This window comes from Electrophorus electricus, chromosome 17, assembly GCF_041902795.1.
Source record: "Electrophorus electricus isolate QZ-2024a chromosome 17, ASM4190279v1, whole genome shotgun sequence".
In the NCBI taxonomy this organism is placed as follows: Eukaryota; Metazoa; Chordata; class Actinopteri; order Gymnotiformes; family Gymnotidae; genus Electrophorus; species Electrophorus electricus.
Window position 1 is genome coordinate 18,354,119 of NC_137513.1, and position 23,309 is coordinate 18,377,427.

General features: G+C 40.2%; 2 protein-coding genes across 5 annotated transcripts in view; both read right to left on the reverse strand.

Moving 5' to 3' along the window:
* The window catches only part of maml2 (mastermind like transcriptional coactivator 2), a 41,759-nt gene extending 27,722 nt beyond the window's left edge, over positions 1–14,037 (reverse strand). The window contains exons 1-2 of the mRNA XM_027027672.3: positions 13,735–14,037; positions 12,975–13,438 (exon numbers count right to left, since the gene is read on the reverse strand). Of these exons, the coding sequence (XP_026883473.2) occupies positions 12,975–13,397 (423 nt within the window). The 5' untranslated portion in view covers positions 13,398–13,438; positions 13,735–14,037. The remainder of the gene's footprint in view (positions 1–12,974; positions 13,439–13,734) is intronic.
* Positions 14,038–15,191: 1,154 nt separating this feature from the next.
* Positions 15,192–23,309, reverse strand: part of gab2 (GRB2-associated binding protein 2) — a 35,885-nt gene continuing 27,767 nt past the window's right edge. Inside the window, exons 4-11 of one of the 4 annotated variants that reach the window (XR_014117907.1) lie at positions 20,593–21,146; positions 19,369–19,752; positions 19,056–19,146; positions 18,738–18,831; positions 18,212–18,334; positions 17,414–17,971; positions 16,654–16,754; positions 15,192–16,385 (exon numbers count right to left, since the gene is read on the reverse strand). Coding sequence is in view for 1 of the 4 variants with exons in the window: in XM_081700157.1 (XP_081556283.1) it covers positions 17,828–17,971; positions 18,212–18,334; positions 18,738–18,831; positions 19,056–19,146; positions 19,369–19,752; positions 20,593–21,146 (1,390 nt within the window). In the remaining 3 variants the exon portion in view is untranslated. Of the gene's footprint in view, positions 17,972–18,211; positions 18,335–18,737; positions 18,832–19,055; positions 19,147–19,368; positions 19,753–20,592; positions 21,147–23,309 lie in introns of all 4 variants that reach the window. The other 3 variants (XR_014117906.1, XR_014117905.1, XM_081700157.1) reach the window with 3 other exon arrangements.

Sequence of the window (23,309 nt, forward strand, 5' to 3'; positions counted from 1 at the left end):
ACTACAGCCTTTAGAGAGAAAACACAGTATAGCCTGTAGAGAAAATACACACTACAGCCTTTAGAGAGAAAACACAGTATAGCCTGTAGAGAAAATACACACTACAGCCTTTAGAGAGAACACACAGTATAGCCTGTAGAGAAAATACACACTACAGCCTTTAGAGAGAAAACACAGTATAGTCTGTAGAGAAAATACACACTACAGCCTTTAGAGAGAACACACAGTATAGCCTGTAGAGAAAATACACACTACAGCCTTTAGAGAGAAAACACAGTATAGTCTGTAGAGAAAATACACACTACAGCCTTTAGAGAGAACACACAGTATAGCCTGTAGAGAAAATACACACTACAGCCTTTAGAGAGAAAACACAGTATAGCCTGTAGAGAAAATACACACTACAGCCTTTAGAGAGAAAACACACTGCAACTACAGTGCTGCCAAGTTCTCCTCAGAAAAGCCTGACATTTGGGAGTGATCTAGTGCTAATGTCAAAATCAGGCATCTAAACAGAAGCACAAAGGTTTGCTTCTGAAGCACAAAGGGTTTTGTAGAAATTTTACCACATCCTAAATTAAATAGTTCTCAATTACCTGAAAACTAGTAATATTTTGGCCAAGACCACTTTATAACGTTATACATTTCAAGAGAATACCTCACACTTTATGGTCATTTGATAAGACTGTCAGCAGAATGGTTTGTTATCTGTTAATACAGAGAATAAACAAAATATTTCATGTAGCTATACTGCCAATACGATGAGATATTTAAAGGATATATTTAATAGAAAAATATACTGCTATCATGAGGTTATGGGATATGTGAAATATTTTTAGAAATGTTGGCTCCATCTCATCGGCTAAGGTTATTCATTTCAATTCATTATTTGAACACTAATATGCTTGTAATTGAAATGAATGCCTGTAAGTGATTATAATCAGCTCCAAAATATGTTTGCTTAAAAGAAATGTATAATTATTTATGTATGTTTGTTTATTGTTACTATACTTAAGCGACCAAATTCAACTCACTGACCTCAGGAGCCACAACAATGCTTACACTACATGGTTCATATACTCACAGAACACAGTATACAGGCTTTCAGTACACCTGTAAAAGGACAGCTCTTCTAAAGGAGCATATTATGAAATATTTTCGCAAAGAGCAGTGGAACCCCAGTCAACTCAATATTTACATTCCCAGTAAGGCCTGTAGCTGAACACCTGGCAGCCACATGCGCAGCTGTGGCGGCGGTCCCTCACAATCCAACCACAAACCAGCCACTAACCCTCCGTCCATCAACACGTTCCCACTTCCCAAATCCGAGCAAGAAAAGCAGTTGAAACGGACATTGTCTGAACCACCCAGACCTGTGTCATTCTCTTATGTGTTGATTATCTGATCACAGGGTTAGTGTTAAAATTACCATAATACTGAGGCTCACTTCTTTCACGAAGACTTCACAAGACAGAGTGTGTGCAAGGAGATGAACAGATGTTTTATGAAAATGTGTGATCATGTCCCTGCCGTCTTGCTTTGGAAACGTGTGTAGTTGGGATGTGGCACAAGCCCCCCCCCCCCGCCCTGTTACCGGATGTGGGGAAAAACATCCAAAAGATTCTAAAATAAGAACGGGAAGGAAACAGGGGGCGGAGTGGGAGCAACAAGCTAACGGGGAGAACTAGAGTGGGAGTGAGAAAGGAATGTTCTTTTCTCTTCTTCCCCCACACCACCTTCAAACAATTATTGAGAGGAATTCAACATCACAGATATTCACTGTTTAAATAGGAGGTTACATATCGTCAGCACATCAGTTTAATGATGGCTCCAGACGCATCCACCCATGACAGGTCTGACAATGTCTATACAGAACAAGTTTTTCTTTTCGATGAGTCAACAAGTCAGCAAGCCTGAGCTAAGGTGCAAGAACAAAACACTTATGTATCAGCAACTCCACTGACTGCTACTGCTCACTGCAGTACAAGGCTCTGCAGTGCACCTGCATGCAATTCAGTCATCATATGTTTTCACCCTGAGTGACCTGCATATATTTATCAGTATGACTTGACTGCAAATCAAGTTCCATGGGAAATGACCCCATAATATTGGTGTTGTTAGCACCTGCTCTATCAGGTGACCTACATGAGCATGAAGTACCTGGGAATGACCTGCACTGGGGGAAGGATAAGATGAATAGTTTGTTTTCTGCTGCACAGTTGGTTGTTAGGGCTTGACATTTTGATGCTAAAGTTAACCCAATCTAAAAATATTGTGGTTACCACTTTCATTAATTTGTGTGTGCTTAATAATTAAAAAAACAACGACTGCTTGGCCAAACAGTAGGTTTTGTTTAATTATGTTGTTAGGTCCAGCTAAACACAGTGTGTGTCTGTAAAAAGACATGGGCCATCATTTACAGAGTCAAAACATGAAACAGCTGTTGCACAGACTTAAAAGAACAGATTAGGTAATGAGAAAAATACCAACTTTTCTGAGACTGGAAATTTTAGGGGTCACAGAGTTTTTGAAACATCTTCATAATCCTGTATCTACATAAGCCTATATTTCTCATTTTTATGACATTTACCATTAATCTCTTCACCCAGTATTGAACATACTAGCCATATTTTCATCAGCATTCTGCAGGAAACATGACAGCTTTGTGATGGAAATGCCTTTTGTAATGATGGAATTGCCTCCAAAAAATAATTGGTTTTATTTTTACATTTCTGGTATTTTGTATATATCAGATATTTCATGTATATTTCGGGTATTTCAGATATATTGCAAATGGTATTGTCCATTTTTTCTTTGGCTTTGCTTGATTTTGCACAAACTGTTGGTTGGGATGCATATATATAAAATGTTTTGTTGCTAGATTATCTTAGTGAGTGGTGGTAAAAATTTGCATACAACATTAAATATAAATTGAGACAGAAGGTTCACACTGGTGTTTGAGATAAGGTAGTTAACAGCTATGATATTTATTGAAACAAAACAAGGCTATTCATGTTTGGAATATGTGATGGTATATTGTCAACAATCAAGAGCCTTGTAATTCCTGTAATTTCTACACAGACATGGTTAAACTCAAACAAAACATTGAGATTGTAGCGTGGATCATTTAACCTGAAGATCATGAATTACTGGTTTAAACTATGAAAGGTTCTTGTACAATGCACAGTAAAGCTACCACTCTGCGACAAGCCTATTTTTCCTGCTGTGGATTTTTTCATTGTTTGTTTTTTCTGGAAGCGGTGGCGCAGGATGAAAATTCTACCACATGACAGATGTCAGATAAAGTCAAACATAAAAAATGGTTCTGGTGATGCTCTTTAATATAGTGGATATGCTGATATAGTGGACGGAAACAACATTTATTAGTAATACGTGTTATAGATCATGTATGCTGAAGTTAAAATGTCTGGAGTGGCAGAGCAGTAGCAATGTAACATGTTTACACTGTGTTTACATTATGGATTACTCAGACCAATGGTTTTTAACGCAGTCTGCATTTGTGTGTGTAAAGAAATCTTAATATAATGTGATACATATGTAAGTCGCTCTGGAAAAGAGTCTCTGCCGAATGCTGAAAATGTAAACGTAAGGAATCCAGAGGCAACGGATTAAGAAGCGCCAGTCTCTATTTTTGAGAAATCAGTGAAGAAGAAAGTAAGAAAACAGATATATTAGATTGTAACAGAGAAAATGCATTTAAACTAGAATTTTGAAAAAGGTAGGGTTCAAAGATGGGACACAACCAAGCCTACTACACACAAAAATCCGAAACAGAATACAGAGAAATCCAAGTCCAAGAGTCCTGCTCATCTGTGGTGCAGGATGCGAGAGGAATGGGGGACTGTTACCGAGAGCGTGAGACTGACTGGACGGAGGGTGGAGTGAGAGAGAGGTTAAACGGCAGAGTGTCTGTGTGTCCAGGGAGGGCAGGAGGCACCAGAGCAGAGGCAACACAGTCACCTCACAACACATACATGCAGCCCTCAACTTGCTACTTCCTTCTGTCTCTCAACAGAATGGTTTTTAAGTCAGAACACCTATGGAATATCCAGCATCAGAGAGTTTCTGCATGGTGCAGTATAAGCGTGTTTCCACAGTCCAGTCAGTGTAGTTCTCTTCAGTAGAGAAATTATGAGAAAAACAATAAGAAGGACTAATAAAACAATAACAGTATACAGAGTGACATGAATAAAACAGATACATGAGAAAATTATATAGATTGTGGGTTAATGACATGATGTGCATATTTTTGCGTTTGAGTTCATTATTTCCTTTTAAAAGAAATCATGTATTACTTTGGTGTGAATACATTTTCAGTACATTCTATTTTTTCTTTTCCTGACATCTGAACAAAACTCTTATAGACCTGATAGAGGGAATATGGTCAATGTAGATTTACAGCAACCCAAAGAATCCTCAACACCACAGAAAGGAACAAGCAGTAACATGAAATGGCAAAGAAAGCAAAGTTTCAGAGAAAAATGCACAAAATAAAAGAAATAGCTGCCAAAATATAATCTGAACAAAAGGCAAAAAAAAAAAAAAAAAACCACTCTAGCCTTGTTACTGAAACCTTTATAGTGTAAAATGGAACAATTTGTTGATAGCTGTTTTTGAAACAGTTTTTGGGTGTCAAATATATATTTACACTTATGATAAATACAGGTCTGGATCTCAAGTTAAGTGTTTAATACTGTTAAGATCTTAGGTTCAAATGGTAGTGGCATTATACCATTTGTAAAATTCATTTTCTTTTTACCCAAAAAGTGTTTTTTCTTCTTCTTCTTTTTTTAATGCCATGGCTCAGTGACATTCAAGTATGAACTATGTTTCCAGTCCTGCCACATTTGACTAAGCTGGACCATAAATTTAAATTTAAAATATCCATTGTGAGGTAGACACTTGCTTATGAATTTTGGATCACTGTGTTGTTGCCTGACCCAACTCCTCATCAGCTGCAACTCAGATGACCTGACAGTCTTGAAAATTTCACTGATGCACAGTAGGATTTATGGTTCCCTCAATGTGTCCAGGCACTGATGCAGCAAAGCAAAACGTTGTGCAACATGTTTACAGCGGTTAAAGTTGCAGTGATTTTGGAAAGTAGTCATGAAGATAACTTTAGAGTCTGAGGGGTGATGGCTAAATGAATGTTAATTTGCAATATAATTGTGGACTTAGATAGCTTTGGTCATGTTTAGGCTACTAGCTAGCTAGGAAACTAACTGCTGCTTTTGTGGAAAATTCATGAAATTGATTTTGAATTTACCTTTGTTTCACAAAAAAAAAAAAGAAGAAAAAAAAAAAAGATTTATTTATTAAAGTCTGTGTGTGTGAAAGTAAGCTAGTATAGTATAGACAAATGGATATGTTTTGGCCATACTGAATACTGTTCTGAGCCTTTTCTGGTTTTTTTGCCATATTTTGGTTATAACTGTAACGCTCATTTTTCATTTGCACACATGAAGCGTGACATACTGATACTCCATGAAGCTTGCTATGTAATATAAAGTAATTATTCAGTCATTTATTTCAGTCCCTCAAGATTTGGTGAAAGTTGAGTAACAGCACACTTTTACTCAGTAAACACAGTGTACAAAATTTCATTTTCGATATTTATTACAAATCTCTATGCTACTTTGGTTCACAAAACCAGTGAAATATATGAACAAATACTTTAGTAAACTTATTTCAAACACCAAAAAAGAGTAAAGGTTATGTTTTCACATGAAACATTTTTAAAATTGGACCTCATATTTTTTAGCGTTATGGCCATATTACTTCTTTATGCAGTGCCCCAAGTCAAATGGTACCTCATTAGGAAGAGAGCGGAAATTGGTCTGAACATTTTGATATGAAACATGTGGGTATTATGATACAAGTAAGAAGCTTTAAAGTGAGTTTAAGAAAAATGCAAAAACAGCATGGGTTAAATGTTGTTCTTAGGTTCTCGGTCACTTCCCAGATGATTATACGTTTAATTCTTGGGGAGCTTTTGTTTGGGCATTTTGGTGGGGGGTGGTTGCTTAAATGAAAGAAGTGCCAAATTTGTGTGACAATTTTCTTTAAAATCAGACCAAATGTAATACGAATATGTAATGTGCTCAAATTCAAGAATTCAGACAGTGGGTACACTAGGTATAAATACACACACTCACTAACCATATAACAGGACTGCCTGAATTTTGAAATAGCATTTTGAAAATAAAGATCCCATCAGAAACCTAAAGTGTTACCAAATTCCACATTAAACGAGGTTTGTGCTAGTGTGTAGTAACCATTACCATGCCAGGTTCCCAGGAACAGACTGTGAATTAAAATCACAAACAGCTCAACAACTCTAAAACAAAATAAGCACCTAGTGGTGGGAGATGGATATGATCTACAGTTGAATCATGATAAATCTTTCCTTGATAAGATTGATAAAAGTTTATTGAATTCTGTTGCCTAAAGCTTGTTTCCATTTCCCGTCTAAATGGCGCTGCCAACGGAACAAGCCAGATCGCGCAGCGCACCATCAGGCTACACGTTAATTTGCATGCTCAGCTGGGAAGATGGGAAGTGAAGAGAGCCCGGACAGAGCATTCTTCCCTCAATGATCGTTCCAAAGAAAGGCCACACCACTTCTATCATATGGAAGTGGTTCGGAGATCTTAAGTCTGACCAAGCGCAGTTAAGCCCAAAATGCAAAATATGCTGCCTTGCAGTGCAGACAAAGTCAGGAAACACTACCAATTTGCTTTACCATTTGAAAAAGTACCATCCAGCAAAGTACAAAGTGAGTGTGAACATATGTTCAAGTGTTGATAGCCATCCGCTAAGCAGTGGCACTAGCCAGCCATCAAACAGTGGAGTTTGTCCTAAACGTAGTCAACTGTGACAACTTGTATCACCATTACCCCATATGAAAAAAATGAAAGACACCAGAAAATAAAAGCAGTCACCAATTTCAAGGCTAACGATATATGACACCAATTAGCACAGTGAAGGGTTCAAAAACCTTGTGAAAGTACTTGATTCAAAGTATCAACTACCCCAGACTGCAATGTGGCTTTTTTTTTTTTGATGAAGGTCAGTCAAAACTGAAAGCAGAGTTAAAGCTTATGAGAAACTTTGCTACTACAGCTGACGTGGTCAAGTCGGACATTAGAACCGTACATGAGCCTTACCGTGCAGTACATCGATGAGGAGAATTAGCAAAACAGATGCAAATGGCATTTATCCCCGACGACCACACGGCAGAATTATTCTCCCAGCTGCTTGGGGCCTTAGAGGACCGACAGGTCTGCATCACTATGGAGCGAACATTGTTAAGGCAGTCTCACTTAAAAAGTGGACTCATCTGCAGTGCTTTGGACACAGGCTGCACCTAGCAATTGGTATGTTCTAAGTAATTGTGTATTTTAATGATATTATGTACAAAATGAGCATGTTGTGGTATAGCTACTGATGTTCTAGTTCACCTTATATAGTAGCCGACATTCACAGAAGGGGGGGGGGGGACTAATCTTTTTTTTAAAGGGGTGGAATTTTGAGATGTGACAAATTTATCCATACATCGCACCTTGCAAAATATTTAAAGTCAAATTTTAACTAAATCAGACTATGATTTGAACTTAAGCAGCAGAAAAGTGTAATTTTATTCATTTTATTATGCAAAAAACATACATTCATAATATATTTATAGATTACATAAGTAGATATTTTGTGGGTAATTTTCCCTCTGTACTTAAAGGGGAAAAAAAATGTTGAGGAGCATTTTTGTTCTTCGCTCCTAGGTATTTTGGATACTGAGCACATTACATGATATTGTATTTATGAGTTAAAGCTACATTAATGACCAACACAACTAATCACAGGAATATATTGTGCATTTTGACCTGTAGAGAGAGATGGGAGAGACAGCAGAATTCAATGCACCATAGGTGTGTATGTAAGAAGGTGGTCAGGGCCTTCTCTTTCTCATGAAAAATCAGAAGTCTTGGGCAGCTTCTCAAGAGGAGCTCAATCTGCCCAAGCACAAAGTCATCACAGAACCACCCACCAGGCGGCGCTCATCAGATAATGATTGGAGGAATATTAGAGCAAGAGAAAGCTATTGCAAAAGTCCTGTCTACTGATAAAAACACCTAGTTTCCACCTGGCAAGAAGTGGAAATCCTAGAGTCTGTCCTCAAGGCTCTGAATCCACTAGGGAGCTTCACTCTCTGGAGAGACATGTTAGTGTATCCTATGTGAAGCCTGTGTTGTACCTCCTCAATGAGGAATTCCTGAAACCAGAAGCTGAGGACTCAGACCTCACAAAGCGAATCAAGACTACGGTCATCAGCTATTTGAACAAAAATATGATGAAGCTGCCACTGATGACCTTCTGGACAGAGACCGAGGCTCAAGCAGTGATTCTAAGACCCAATACATGAAAAAGATGACAAAACTGATGCCATAAAAGCGAGAACTGTGGCTGAAACGGTGCAAGGACGCAGAAACCTAGAAGCTGATAGCACTTTAAAATCCAGTCCAGGAGCTGAGGGAGGAGATTGTAGACTGCAGCTAAAAAGCAGAAAAAAGCAGACAGTGGCAAGCTGCTGAAGCTGAACTGAATAATTACCTGTCGTCATCCTGGTGCTGACGACGACACCAATACTTTGGCATGGTGGAAGATTCACTCAAACATTTCCAAAAGTGAGCCTCTTAGCTAAATGTTACCTCTGCATGCCTGCTACAAGTTCTCCATCAGAACGTGTTTTTAGCACAAGAGCCAACATTGTGACATGCAGAAGAGCATCTACAAAGCCAGAGGCTGTGGACAGATGAGTTCATGACAAGAAACCTGTAAACCACGAGCTGAGTGTAGCATATGAGGATATACATTATACAGAGCTCCCCCCCCCTTCACTGACCTACCTCAGTATCACACCTACTACAAAAGATATTTATTGCAAGAAGAATGCTAGTTTTTTCCAACTAACAGTTCAGAACTTTGTATTGAGTGATTCTTTTTTTCTTGTTAATTTATCTTGTTACTTTTTCTACTTGTTTAAATGCTTGAGATGTTTATGCCTTAATAATGTTTTCATGACTCAGGTCACAGATAACAGATTTTTTTTTTTATGGTAGGAAAATTGCGTGCCTGTACAAAGAAGAGGAAAATTACCACAACAAGTGACTTTGAGCCCAGAGGTTCAAAGATGGGGGGAGCACAAGGAGCAAAGTGTGGGATAAGAGAGGGGAAACGAGGTCTCAGAGTGTGGCGCTCCTTTGGAGGGCTCTGGGAGTGTGGCGCTCCTTTGGAGGGCTCTGGGAGTATGGCGCTCCTTTGGAGGGCTCTGGGAGTGTGGCGCTCCTTTGGAGGGCTCTGGGAGTGTGGCGCTCCTTTGGAGGGCTCTGGGAGTATGGCGCTCCTTTGGAGGGCTCTGGGAGTGTGGCGCTCCTTTGGAGGGCTCTGGGAGTGTGGCGCTCCTTTGGAGGGCTCTGGGAGTATGGCGCTCCTTTGGAGGGCTCTGGGAGTGTGGCGCTCCTTTGGAGGGCTCTGGGAGTGTGGCGCTCCTTTGGAGGGCTCTGGGAGTATGGTACTCCTTTGGAGGGCTCTGGGAGTGTGAGAGCACAGGGCCTGGGAACAGAACTCTGTTTGGTCTGGCTGTGAGAAAAACCCTGAACTGTAATGTAAACAGTGCTGAACTTGGATTCAGTCAGAAAGGCCCCAATTTGACCTGACATTCCCACCCAGAGATCTGCTTCTTACATCAGGAGTCCACTCTTCTTGTTTCCTGGCAAAGGACTTGGATTCCTTGGGAGACTAGGGCGTGTTTTAAGTCCCTCAAATTATATTCTACCTTATAGCCCCCAAGCCAAGTCTGTTGTCACCCAACCTTTTCAAAATGACTGAAAGACGACCAAAAGATATTTTGTGTTGCTAAATTAACTGACATGAATGCTAAATATATAAAAGGGCTAATGGTTTCTGCTGGTGCATGATAGCCTGCTACAGAACAACAATCACAAACAGCAAAAATCTACAACAATTATTTAATAATGCTCCTTATCAAACTGACTACAAATGCACTATTGCATAGGTTTATTGTAGTTTGTTGTGCAAATGTGAAGGTTAATAAGGAACTCGCACTGTTTTCTCTGAACTGAGATTCAGAGATTCCATCAGGCATGTGTGAACACACACTCACCTGAAGACGGAGGTTCCCACAAGGGTCAAATTTCAGGCAAGTCCTACAAAGCATACTGCTTGTCAAAAGACAGAGCAGGCCAAACATTTTTCTTTACTTCCTCACTTTTTTCCAACCCTCTTTCCTTCTCCTTAGTCAAGCAGGAAAACAGCCCACCAGAGCCCAGCGTCTGCAAGTTATATGGAGCATGAACAGATAACAGGTTGTTCTCTAATGCACCAACCCTTCAGCTGGGTCCTTTCAACCCTGCAGCAATCACAACTTCATACAGGCCTTATAGCTCGAGAGGCAACACTTCTCAGCTCATTCAAAGGCTTAAGTAATGACAATGTCCACACAATCCTTAACTTTCTGCACAGTCTGATCATGAACTAAAGCCTAACCTAGAATGTGAAGAATAAATATTTGAACATCTATATTGTTCTGAGCTCAGTTTCACCTAAATGAGAGACCAGTGCAGTGACAGGACTTGACCTTTTTAAGACCAGACTTTAGCACATTTCTGTCTCCACAGCCCTGTCTCACTGGCCACTAAAGCATAAGACTTACTGGCGCCTCTGACACATTAATATCACGGATGCAGCACTACTGGGTCCTTTTGATTAAACTCTCATAATAAATGACAGCATAATTTTGTGAATACAAGCAGCACATGAACTATAAATGACAATACTATAATAATAGCCTCCGGTTCAACATATTATTAACAGGAACTAAATGCACACAAAAAATGTGCAAAATACACAAGTGTTTGTGTATTTACCTCTTTTGCATTCTCAATAGCATGTACCAAAGGTAACTGTGGCAGAGTTGAAAGTCTTGGAATCTAGAATAGCTACCAGATGTCCATGGGATAAATCCAGGCTCTTGAAACAACTGGTATTCAAGTCAAGCCACATGCAAGATGAAACAGAAACTAGTGATGCTCCAGCTCAGACAAGGCAGCCAGACTACCCACTGATTGCTTCCATTGTATGGAGTTAGACGATACTGCCCTTTTATCTGAGATCAGTTTCATCATTCCACTCACAACTGTTAAGGGGAGGATTTTTAGTGAAACCTGGCCCTAGATCAGACTGGCAACATCTCAAAAATGGAGCCATTATGTTGTGCTAATGTAAGCAGGGGATGTAAATGCAGAATAGTTTCTGTGCTCTTCAAAGCCTCAGTCATCTCCCAGCCTGTGAATAAAACATGAGGCAAACACACAGCAGCTCACAGAGACGCTTTGGGAGAGTCTGCACACATGAGACTGGAACAGCTTTGATTCCAGGAGAGTGAACAACCCTGCTGGAGTTTTCCATCATTCCCATTCCTTAGACAACCCCCTAACACACACACACACACACACACATACACACACACCTTTCTCATCTTAAACCTTTTCATGCTTCAATCTATGCTTTCCACTAAGGCAGAAACATTTAGGGTGGATATGTTTAGGGCGGATACTTATAGGGCAGACAAATTTGTAAAAAATACTTCCAGAGTAGTTCTAGAAGGTATAAACTGAAGAATAAATGCAAACACTTCTTATGGGTCTTTGCAGGAAAAGAGCATGTTTCTGGGGCAGATTAAAAATGAACGTGCATGTTTCTAGGGCAGATTAAAAGTGATTTTCAGGCACCAAACCAACACAGGAACACAGAATCCGCTGCTTGCGGTTACTAAAGGAACAGGAATTCTGGCAGTCTTCCAAGGCTGAGGGGTGCTTCATTCCAGGCTAATGTTATTCCAGAGGCAGCAGTGGGAGTGCTGTTAGGAAACACTAAGTTGGTTCTGGGATAACTGCTTCAGACCAAAGTATAGTATTTAGGATCGATGACGAGTCAAAATCAAGAGACTCCACCAAATGCTTAGGCCTTTCCCCGCTCACGCCTTCCACATCCAAACATCTGATAGCAGTAACATTTTTGTCCCACCTGACATCTATAGGTGTTCCCACAACAAAAAAGCCATTATAACAAAATATTATAAAAATCTTTATGATGCCACGACAGATAAGTCTGACTGTGACTCTGCCTATAGATGCCTCTCTGAGCCTTATCTGTTTATCAAGTTTTGTATGAGCAAACATAACAGAACTACCAATCTTGTTCCATGGCAGTGTTCTACATGCTTCTCCCTTTACCCAGATCTGTCACTACCTGAAATTAGGAAATAACACAATCACCTTCATGCCCAGAGCACTTAATCACTGGGTGGCCTCCAACAACTGTGTTTCCAAGGCCTGTTTGGCTTAAGCACAGCCAGGAAATGCATTCAATCACTCTAAGCATTTATGTGCATAGGTTAGGGTCATGTATGTGCACAAGTTAGGGTTAGGGTCTTTTATGTACCTAGCAAATGCTTCACTGATTTAGGGTAACATTATTCAAGATGGTGATGTGTGATATTGACCATGGTAAGCATAGACAGCATGGAATGAACAGCAAAGCCATTTGTTCTCCTGTTTGCTGAACTGCAAAATCCTGAGTTCAGTGCTTGTGTCTTTCAGAACAGCTGTACTGCAGTACACGGCTATACGTGACGTGCTGAACATCTCTGACTTTACAGTGTAAAGGTTCTTACAGACAAACATATTTGATTGATGTTTTAAAATGTATCAACAAGGAAAACAATGAGACAAGAGCACACAAGCACCACGCTGTCCTATTCTTCTCAAATTATTCTACACACACACAGGCATCGTAGAGTGGTGGTTCGTCAGTATGCGATAAGAACACACACGATCTTTAGTGCAGGGTTATTAAATGTACTTAGTAAAACTTACAGCAATCCGTGTAGAAAGTTTCGATTCTGCATCTGATGAAATGCGAGGTTTCTGTTCTCCGTTCACCCTGCTGTACTCCAAGGCATGCTGAGTGCCGGATCTGGTCCCTTTGGTCTTCCTGTTTCCAGGTCCCTGCTGCACGATGCTCAGGAGCTGAAGGGTGGCCTCGCGCTCCCGGTCCGAGGTCTCCGCCTGACCGCGTCGGTAGCGCGTTTCACAGGTGGAGTGATGACGTCGGCACAGCTCTATCCGAGCGCGCAGACGCTCGACTATGGCGGTGTGCAGCTGCGGGACGACCGAGCCCCGCGGAGCGGACGCCGTCCCAGCCGCTCCCGCCGGCACAGCTCCTACCGAACCGACGCCCAACATTTGAGAAAAGCCAGCAGCTGTGGCGCGCGCCGGAGCCGCTTCTCCCATTCCCATGCGCGTAATTCCTCGTTTACGTGTGAAGTTTAAAGCTCCTTCTGCGCAGAACGTAGACCATTTCAAGCGGAGATTTAAACATACAAACCGTCAAATACTCTCACTGACTGGGACGTTTCAATAATACACGATAACTGGCAAAATAAGATTTTAAAAGTTTACATTCTCAATTTGCTAGCTAGTGAAATCACGTATCATAGTTCCTAACAGTTAGATAGCTTGCCAAAAGTGCAGAGCGTGCTATTTCAGTTTAATGCAAGGTGTAGTTTAAAATTTTAAACCGATTCATTTTTACGCTGCACGCATAGTCATAAAATGTGCACAAAAACAGAAATACCGTGACAAAGTTGACTGCTCGTTCGTGTAATTTAGCAGTAGTCTAACGTTCTCCACGTCCGGTTACAAACCCAACGCCGAGCCTCGAGCCCCGGCCACCTCTGACGTTGGTCGGTGTGTTCGCCGCTCGGTCTGTTTACTCCACAAACTCAACAGTGACGCGCGGACGGGCGGCCTCTTCTCACGTTCAGTTCGTCGTCGGTAGTCTGACCGCGTGCGGCACACCGGAGAGCATGATTACCGACAGAAAGCTTTCACGCGCAGTCCAACCCAGACACAAGGAAAGCACGAGATTTAACTGTCATTTTGCAGGCTCTAGCGGTACTACCGGAGAACTGCACGGAAAAGCAATAGCGACTGGTGCTAAACTCCGCAAGATGTACGTTTTGACGCAATTTATTTTGCAGATGCACCAGACATTATGCATTAAGATTGTTCTATTTTGATTTAAACATGTTAGATATTAATTGAACTTTGACACATACCCTTGTCTTCGGCAGTACAGGAAATAAGCGATGAACAATAGGTGTACTAAAGATTAGGGATACACAGGGCGTGACGTCTTAAATTGATTTTTGTTGTTTTTAATCTACACTTTCCTAGCACATTGGTTATTTTTGCAATTACTACCACCATCAACAAAACCTAACCAACCATAGCGGCTTCATTAAGTTTTTTTTTTACTTATCACGGTGTCCGTAGTGCCCCCTGCTGACGTCAAAGTGTAGCGCAAGCAAAACGATGACTAGTAGGAATACAGTAGTGTTGTTTCTTTTACGTGTGTTAAGAGGTATAGGCATATCTCAAATTGTATAAATAATAATAGTCATTTATGTTCTATTCTAATAGGGTCAAAGATAAAGCTACAGTAGCTATTGTGTTTTCACCTCATGCACATCCCAAAACATAGGATGTGAAATCAATACCTAATTGACCCACGTGCTTAAAACATGGCCACATCTTCAGACCACTTGCTACGGCAAAGTCTCTGAAAAAATTTGTGCGTATCTATAACTGAGTAACAACGTAGTCAGCACTGACTGGCAAAAGTGAACAAAAGAATATTTGTCGAACAGGGAGATGTTTTGTAGGACCGATTGAGTAATGGCTGTCTGCCAGTAGAGGGCAGTGATGATGTTCGGCTCTAGGCTATCACAGGGAGCGGCCAGCCCATTGGCACATTCCTTGGTGTTCTATCCCAAGATTTTATTGGCTTAATAAATCAACTCTAAACTCTTTAAAAAAAATATTAAGAAATAAAAACATTTCGCTTTTAGTTGTATTAGTTTTTATGTAACATTTAAAATGATTTATTTAAATAAATGAATAGTGAGACGTTTAGATTGTCACGTCTATTATCTCAACTACAGTAGATATGTTACAGTATAGTGTTAGATGTAGTACAACGTATACAATCCTAAGTTGTGGTATTATTTCCATTTATAAGACAATGAAACCTTTAGCTTGCACTGCAGTTTATTTTTGTCAACATATCGAGTATATAACATCACGGAATAACAAAATGTTTTTGTGCATCCCAAACGTACCACATTTTTACTGGCTTTACTTGGCATATTGCTTCACAAAATCAAGACATATAGCATAAATTAATGTTAGTAGAGCCACACATTGTCATTCTTGCACATTTTTGGTGAACACACATAATAAATTAATAAATTAATTCACAAGCAGTAGAATAGAAATGCTTTACAGTAGAAATAATATAAGGTGTACATTACTTAAAAGTGAATTGAGTCAAACGAACTTTTTTAGAATGGTCAACAAGTCTTTCAGTACACTATAGCACACTCTACTACAACACAGATATTCAGTTCACTTACAAGTACTCTCCCAGGACAAGACATTAGGTTGGATTTTCATTATAGACAAAGGTATGGAGATGACCAATTTCAGTCATTCAGTCGTTCAGCAGAATCACAGATCAACCATCAAGAATGATACCAGTGCAACGATACTATAGAAAGTTATCCCCAAAAGTTATTACCAAAGTTTAGAACATAAACTTTACAAGTGTGTAGAATGGTAATCCTTACTGACAAAATGTTTTGATCTATACACAAGTGTGAGGAGCTGAAACCATCAGAAACCATCAGAATATTCAACAAGTACGAATAATTCTAACAAATAATAAATAGAAAATGGCTTGTGAATATCATGATTACATAACAAAATGTTCAAAAACATAAATGATGTTTCAAGACATTACCTGTTCTTAAACAGCAACACAAATATATTTTGGAGGTCCCAGCCTACCATTAAAAATGAAACCTGACTAAAATAACATTTTTCTATACTGACTGTTTACGTTATATGTAACTATAGATATTGACTGTAGTCAAAGCACAAAAAAGAAAATCACTAATAAAACTTGAAGACTTTTTATGACAGTAATTTTAAAATAGGAACTGCATGCAGGGTTTCTAAAGAAAATGTAAAACAAATAGAATGCAAATAAGTTTCCAAAGAGGATGCATTGTAATACTAATACAGGAATTATAAATAATTGGCACCATGTCTTCATTCTCTTGCAATTCTGTAACGCAAGTCCTGACAAGTGATCACCTCTTCCACACTGCCGTAAATACGCAAACTGTAACTGCAATTATGAAGGTTTCCAATCTTGAGTCCACCCTAAAAATTAAACAAACACATGTGAACCTGAACTAACTTACCTGTATAATGAAGCATTTTTATAGTTAGTGGTTATTTGGAGAATTTCACAGTAGCAAACCACCAACACATGCTCCTTAATAGGAGATAGTCTTAATGTCCTAGTATGTAAAGCATTAGTTGCCAATTTCCACGGAGCTGCACAATAAACGCTGAGAATGAACAGAGTGAACTGAGATTGAACTGAATATTAACTGAGAGTGAGAAGCAGGTTGTTGTAAGGCATTACCGATGGCTCAGTATCATTCAGCATGGCTCTCATGACTCTGCAAACAGGAAATACTGGAAATGTATTTGTACCTGCATCTCCCAAAGAAAATAAAGGTATTCCTAAAGGAAGAAGTCCATAAATAAATCAACATGTGGATAAAACAAAAACATTTTTAAAAATGAATGCATGTATTTTCCACGACTGTCAAACCAACCAGTGGGAAAGCAACACTAACCGACACTAAATGGCTTTAACAAATACAGCTGAATCCAGTCTAGCAAATGGTCAGTTTGAGAAGAGAAAATGCAGATCACCACTATCCCAAGAACCATTTCAATATTTACTCTATTTCTATAGTTCATATTCTATTTGATATACACACAAGATAACCTGAAATAAAAGTTTTTGTCCATAAGCACGCCTTTTGGCAAGGATAAGAGACATTCCAATTTATTGCAAAGCCAAGAGGGAATGTTTAAATATATTCTACTCTCATCGTCTTCCTCACCAAACATGCGCACGTAGGGTAAAGCTGGTGAGGATAGAGATCTCAGTGCATAGCCTGTAGTTCAACACCCTCATGAGGGGAGATATAAAAGCACAGCACAGCCTGTAGTTCAACATACTGAAAAGTTTCTTTTGAACTCTAAACACAAATAAATAAACTTGGTATTTATGGTGAGAATCTCCTGAACTCTCATTTAACTGTACCCCTAAAATCAATGAAACAGACCGCAATTCAGTTTGATCGGCAAGTTGACAGTGTAAATTCACTCACCTCTGAGAAGAACACAGTTCTTCAAATATTCTGCAACACTCATTGGTCAGTAAAGATTACAGCACAAAAAGGTTAGTTTTCTTCAAAATAGGACACCAGCTCAAGGAAGGCATATATCTGGCCTTTTTCCCCCCACAGATTTACTCAAATAAGATAAATAGACATGCCAGTTATTTGGTGAGGCAGGTCTTTGATGGATGTTATTAATAGCATTTTTTCTGCTCATAATAGGTATTTTTATGGCTTTGGGTTCCATTTGGTAAGATCTGTACAAGTGAAATGATCTGCTCAATGTTGAGTTGTCTCAAATATCTGGCACACCAGTCTGACAGAGGAGGAGGAGGTGATGAGCGTCATCCAGTGTGTTGTGCTGCCAGCATCCGCACATTAGCACGTTAGTACATTAGCACTGAGTCATGACTTGACGGCTTTGGTAGTCTCGCTTGACTGCCGCACATCGGTCCACTCCTGCATGGTGCTCTGCAGGGCCTGCGTTTTCTCCTTGTCCACCTGCACATAGTCCACCTTCTCATCTGACGTGGCTGAAGATGTGGAAGGCTGCAGGATGTTGGGGAGACATTAAGGACCGAGCAACACAGCACAAGCATCTGTGATAGAGACCACAAAAGTCCAACCAAAACCCCACCATCCAAAGCTGTACAAAACCAAACCTGTACAAAAGCCCACCATCCAAACCTGTACAAGTGCATAAACACTAGAATACATTAACAATTTACTTGAATTGTGGCATGGTCTGCATTGTACTTTCATACCATGGAAAGATGTTCTTTAAGATACCTTTCTGTGTGGACCAGGCGAACTCGGCTGGAAATCCAAAGCCAGGTAATCCACGTTGCCACATTTCCTGGGTGCTGGGCTGCTGGTGCCACTCACTACTGGAGAGGTAGATGCTGGATTTTGCTACCGACAGACACAATGCAAGAACTCTGGAGTCAGATATAAAGCCTCTTATAGCTGTTATTGGTGCAGCTCCCCAAAGCACCCTACATTTACATGAAAAACATCTGCACCAGCTTTAACTGGTATAAAAAATAAAACAATTATTGTCCAGTTAATCTTATATTCTAAAAGTCTTAGCTCTTTCTCTGAGAACCCTGCTGTTCAATCTCAGGGTTTGAGGTAATGCTATTTATGTGGGCTCTATAAACATTAACCACTGATAGACTTGTAAATGTTGGAGAAGATGAACAAATTTCCAAAGGTGGGGGAAAAAAATAGATCTTTGAACCTCTCTGAAATAATGTAATTATTACTCATTATATCTCTGTCTAGTTTTCAACTACAGTCTTAAGGTATTCCTCACCATTGCCACGTAGTTTTCCTCGCTGTCGGCAGAGTCTGTGCTGGTGATGCTCTGGGTGGAGACCGGCCGACAGTGCTGTGAGGAAATAGCGGGCCTAGACACAAAATAAGTGCTTAGGACTATTCAGAGACTCTCATTCTAAAGTGCAAGTTCTCTACCAGTATACTGAGGTCCGACAATCCACTGAACACACACTTGTTTTGTAGATTGATGTATGTCCATTGCATCCTATACATTTTCTTAGTGGAAATATGCGCCAATGACATAAGATTATTTTTAAAATTCAAATGACATAAATGGGGAGTGAATGGTACTTACACAGGTCTGATCCATGACAATGTAACAGGACTCTTAAAAGGAAGCTCGTCAATGATGCCATTATTTCTCAAGTCCAGAGGTGTTGGCTTTGCTGGCAATGATAAACAAATAATTCAAAAACAGGTAAAATTGGCTTTGTATAGGATTTGATTTTATTTGTGATGTCATGTGATTTAGTGATGTCATGAAAAGATCCAATAAAGGGTCCATTAAAATATTAGATACAGGAATAAATGATTCATACGTATAACTAACACAGAGAGCAATGGATTCCTCAGCACATACAAGAAATGATAATAATGGTGTTCCTCACCTTTTCTGTTGGGTTTAAGGTTGCGGTTAATTGGTGGTGGTGTGACATCACTCAGGCGGCCTGGTCGGTAGCACAAGGAGGCTGTGCTGCCTTTCCTAGCTGGCAGTGTGGCAGAGAATCCTGGGAAATCAAAGTGGTGTGGGCCAGGACTCATGGGAATATAGTTGTTCTTGGGGCTGTCTGCCAGGGCAGCACTGAGAGGGGAGGAGGATGAGCCCGCATTCATAGGAACGTAGTTATCCTCAGAATCACCGCTATCTGACCGGGCCAGCGGACCTTTTGCTCTCAGGTAGGAGCTGAAGCCATCATTGACCGACTCAACAATCTGACCAGAGTTATTGAAATAGACTGGACGCTGCTGACCGCTGGTCTCAAACGATGATCCTGAGAGCAAAAAAGGCAACCAGATGTCAAATTATGTGTATGTTATAAAACGTAAAGGTCATATGACAGTGACTTATGAACAGCAGTTATAAAAATCCAGTTATTTATGCATAATTCTCAATATAATTACCAAGACATTCTGAAGTCACAAAAATGCGGGTCCGCAATTAGCCTTTATAGAAAGCAGCCAGACACAGGTGTGCAAACAGGCTGTGACCAAGCCAGACTGTGACCAAGGGTCATAATGTCACTTCCTCTTATTCCAGACATGCTGGTGGGTTTGGGTCTGGTCTGAACGCACAGACCCACTGTGCAAGCACAGGAAGGAGTCTTTTTGTCTGTTTTTTTTTTTTGTTCCACTGCTTATCAGCCTGGAACGATCCACTCTGGGTCTGTCTGCATGGCTTGAATTTCATTAGCAGATCAGACTGTGCCAGATTGCCCCTTAGTTTCAAATCAGATGTGAACATTAACCAGAAGAGAGAATAAACAACCGGGAAGAAAGAGTTGAAGACAGTAGCAGTGAAAGGAGTGGAACCAGCGAGAGAACAACGTAGCTGTAAGTGAAAGCCTCGGAAAACGAGCTGAAACAGATGCGCGCATATATATATTATTATTATTTATTTATTTATTTTCCCCCCCGGGACAACATTTCTGTGACAGGTTTCTGAACACATGGAAATGTTTCAGTGCAGCTGAAGTATTTTGTCATGTGATTCATGATGCGCTGAAACAATTTATGCGGTTGTTGTAGTTTGAACAGTGTCCTTATTAATTAAAAATAACAAACTTGTTATTGTTGGTGGTGGTGGTGCGGCGATCACCACATGTGTTTAGTACCTCTGTGAAGTCTAATGTTCTCCACAGCTGGTAGTGTGTTCCTCCTTGGGATTACAGACACAGTGGTCACTTCTCCATTCTGCCCCCCAAGAGACTGGGGACTGCCCCAGTGTGTGTCTGAGCTTTGGCTGGGTTTTGGTGGCCTGGGTGGAGGTACACTGGTCAGGTCTGCAGTGGATGGTGTCAGGGCATTGTGGTTCCTATCGAATGTGCGGGGGATCTGGTAGAACGAGACAGGTGTGGTATAGTTGTCTGGAGGTCGCTGTTCGCTCAAGTGTGAGGAGGCCAGGGCATTACAGGGCATCTTGTAGGTGTAGCTTTCCTCAGCTTCAAGCTCAGAAGGCTCCTCGGAGCTGTGAGCACGGGGCAGGATGTGACGGGCATCTCTGGGGGAGCCCAGAGGCTGCTGCTGGCTAGGCTGGGACAGGCTGGAGCCATGCAGTGTAGAACCTGTCCCATTTAGACACTGGGAGAAACCGTGAGTAAGGCGCTGAACTGCCGAGTCACTTCCGACCAGCAGGCTCCCCCGTGACACCTGGGAGAAGCTGGAACTCCTGGTGGAGATATAAACAGTAGCAGTACCAGTAAGGCTCCCTGAACTACATTCCACTTTTTATCTGTAAATAAACACATAACATTTTAACTTTCAGATACTTTCATATTTTTATATGAAGAATGCCCAGAGCTGCCCAAACAAATGTTCAAACCCAAATCTAAACACACAATCTTGATCAGTTGGATTAGGTGTGTTACATTGTACAGGAGGAGCTCCAGATGCTAAATTGAACATGAATGCTACAAGTGCTGCTGTGTTGCTTTAATTACTCTATTTTAGAGTAATTAAAGAGATATTTTCCTGCTATAGGTACTACATTATTGCTGTAGGGGCTAGGTTAACGCTGTAGGGGCTAGGTTAATGCTCTGAGTAATCTTAACCATGATGGATGATGGCTCTCCTCATAGCATCACCACATAATATGATAGAATTCATTAGAGTCACTGCATGGAGGGCTCCAGTGGCCAAGATGTACATCAACTATCTTCATGGTCATAACTTTGCTTTGAAAAGTGCTGAGGACTAGAATGTGGACCACGTGTTGCATTTAGTTCAGCTGTCCCTCAAACTCACATTCCCTCAAAGAAATTATGTTCCCAGGCTGATAAATGGCCACATTTGTCAAGCTATCAGCAGTGAACATTACAAGAAGTATCAGCACTATTGTTTAAAAATATATACTACACCTGTTTGCTCTTTATTTTGATTAAAAAATTGTTTTGTGGGTGTGAAAAGTATGACTCTGGAAACTACTTTTTCATGGAGCTCACATGCAGTGACAGCCATTGGTCATGCAATATTAGAGGTGTGGGCTGACCAAATACACTTTTCCGCATGATCTTAGTGCCATTTGGACAGGTATCTACGTCTATCCCTAACCCTAACCTAACCCTAGCCCTCAGCAAAAGCTTGTGAGTTGACTGTGCCATTCCCTCCATTACAGTGTTAATTTTCACTACATTTGAGGTAGATCAATATGTTTTTTCACTATCTAGATCACACAATCTTTAGATGGTTTTGCTTATTTGCCTGCTTTGGGTCCAGCTACAGACAACTCTCCACACTGATGAATCAACATGTCAAATGATATTTCTTACACAATTAAACCACATGCTTACTGCCGTCTGATAAGCATAATCAACGGGACACAAATGGGTCACAAGTTCTTCCATCTTAGTTAATACTCGATGTGAATTTGAAAGAATTTGAATTTGAAATTTGAAAGAAACTGTGGAGCTGTAAGTGTGCGAGAGAAATTTAGACTGGTTGAGACAGCCAAAGAAGTTACATTCTGTGTGGCTATAAGAGGTGCTAAAGGTTGATGCAGAGTAGAAGGTTAAACTCGGCATCACTATGGTGTCATTATGAATGAAACGGCTGCTTGAGTTTTGGGCAGAGATTTTATACAATTCCTTTAGGTCTTTCAGTGGAAATCAACAACTCTCACTCAATCGCCCTCTTGATAAAGCTTAAAAATCATATTCTACATTAATGATTATCTGCATATCTAAGGCCAGTTAACCCTTCACTTGTGACTTTGGCTAATGATGGCAGAGAGGTGTGCAGTTAACCAGGCAGGCAGGGCCGGTTCCATATAAACCATCTAAAGATTTTCAGGATTTCCTTATTTCCTTCACTTTTTATGTGTTCTAGGAACAGCCAACACAGACAAAGTGTTGCAGAATAGTTACCATATTCAGATGCCATCTGACTTATAGCATTCCATTATGAACCCACTCTGGTCAAAGATTACTCAAAGCTATACCAACTAATTTTTCTGCCATCCAAGAAATTGCAAGGTATTTACCTGGGCAGGGTGTTTATTTGCACATTGAAACACCACATAGCATATAAATAAATAAAAATCTCTAATACAAAAACCCTTTCATGCAGATAAACAATAAAAGTAATAAGAATTGCTTTGTTTACATCTTGTGAAATGGCTAGAACAACAAACTTCTCAATCTCTCAGCACAACAATTTCAACATACCAAAACACGTAACATCTTCAGATGTAACAAACCAGGCATCTACAGATATAATACACAGCTGTTCTCATAACTGTGATTATTATTTGAATTCACTTAGATAGGGAAAAGAACAAAATCAGCCAAGGTCAGGAAAAGCTTGAAATAATTCAGCATGGGGCCAAATTCTAAGC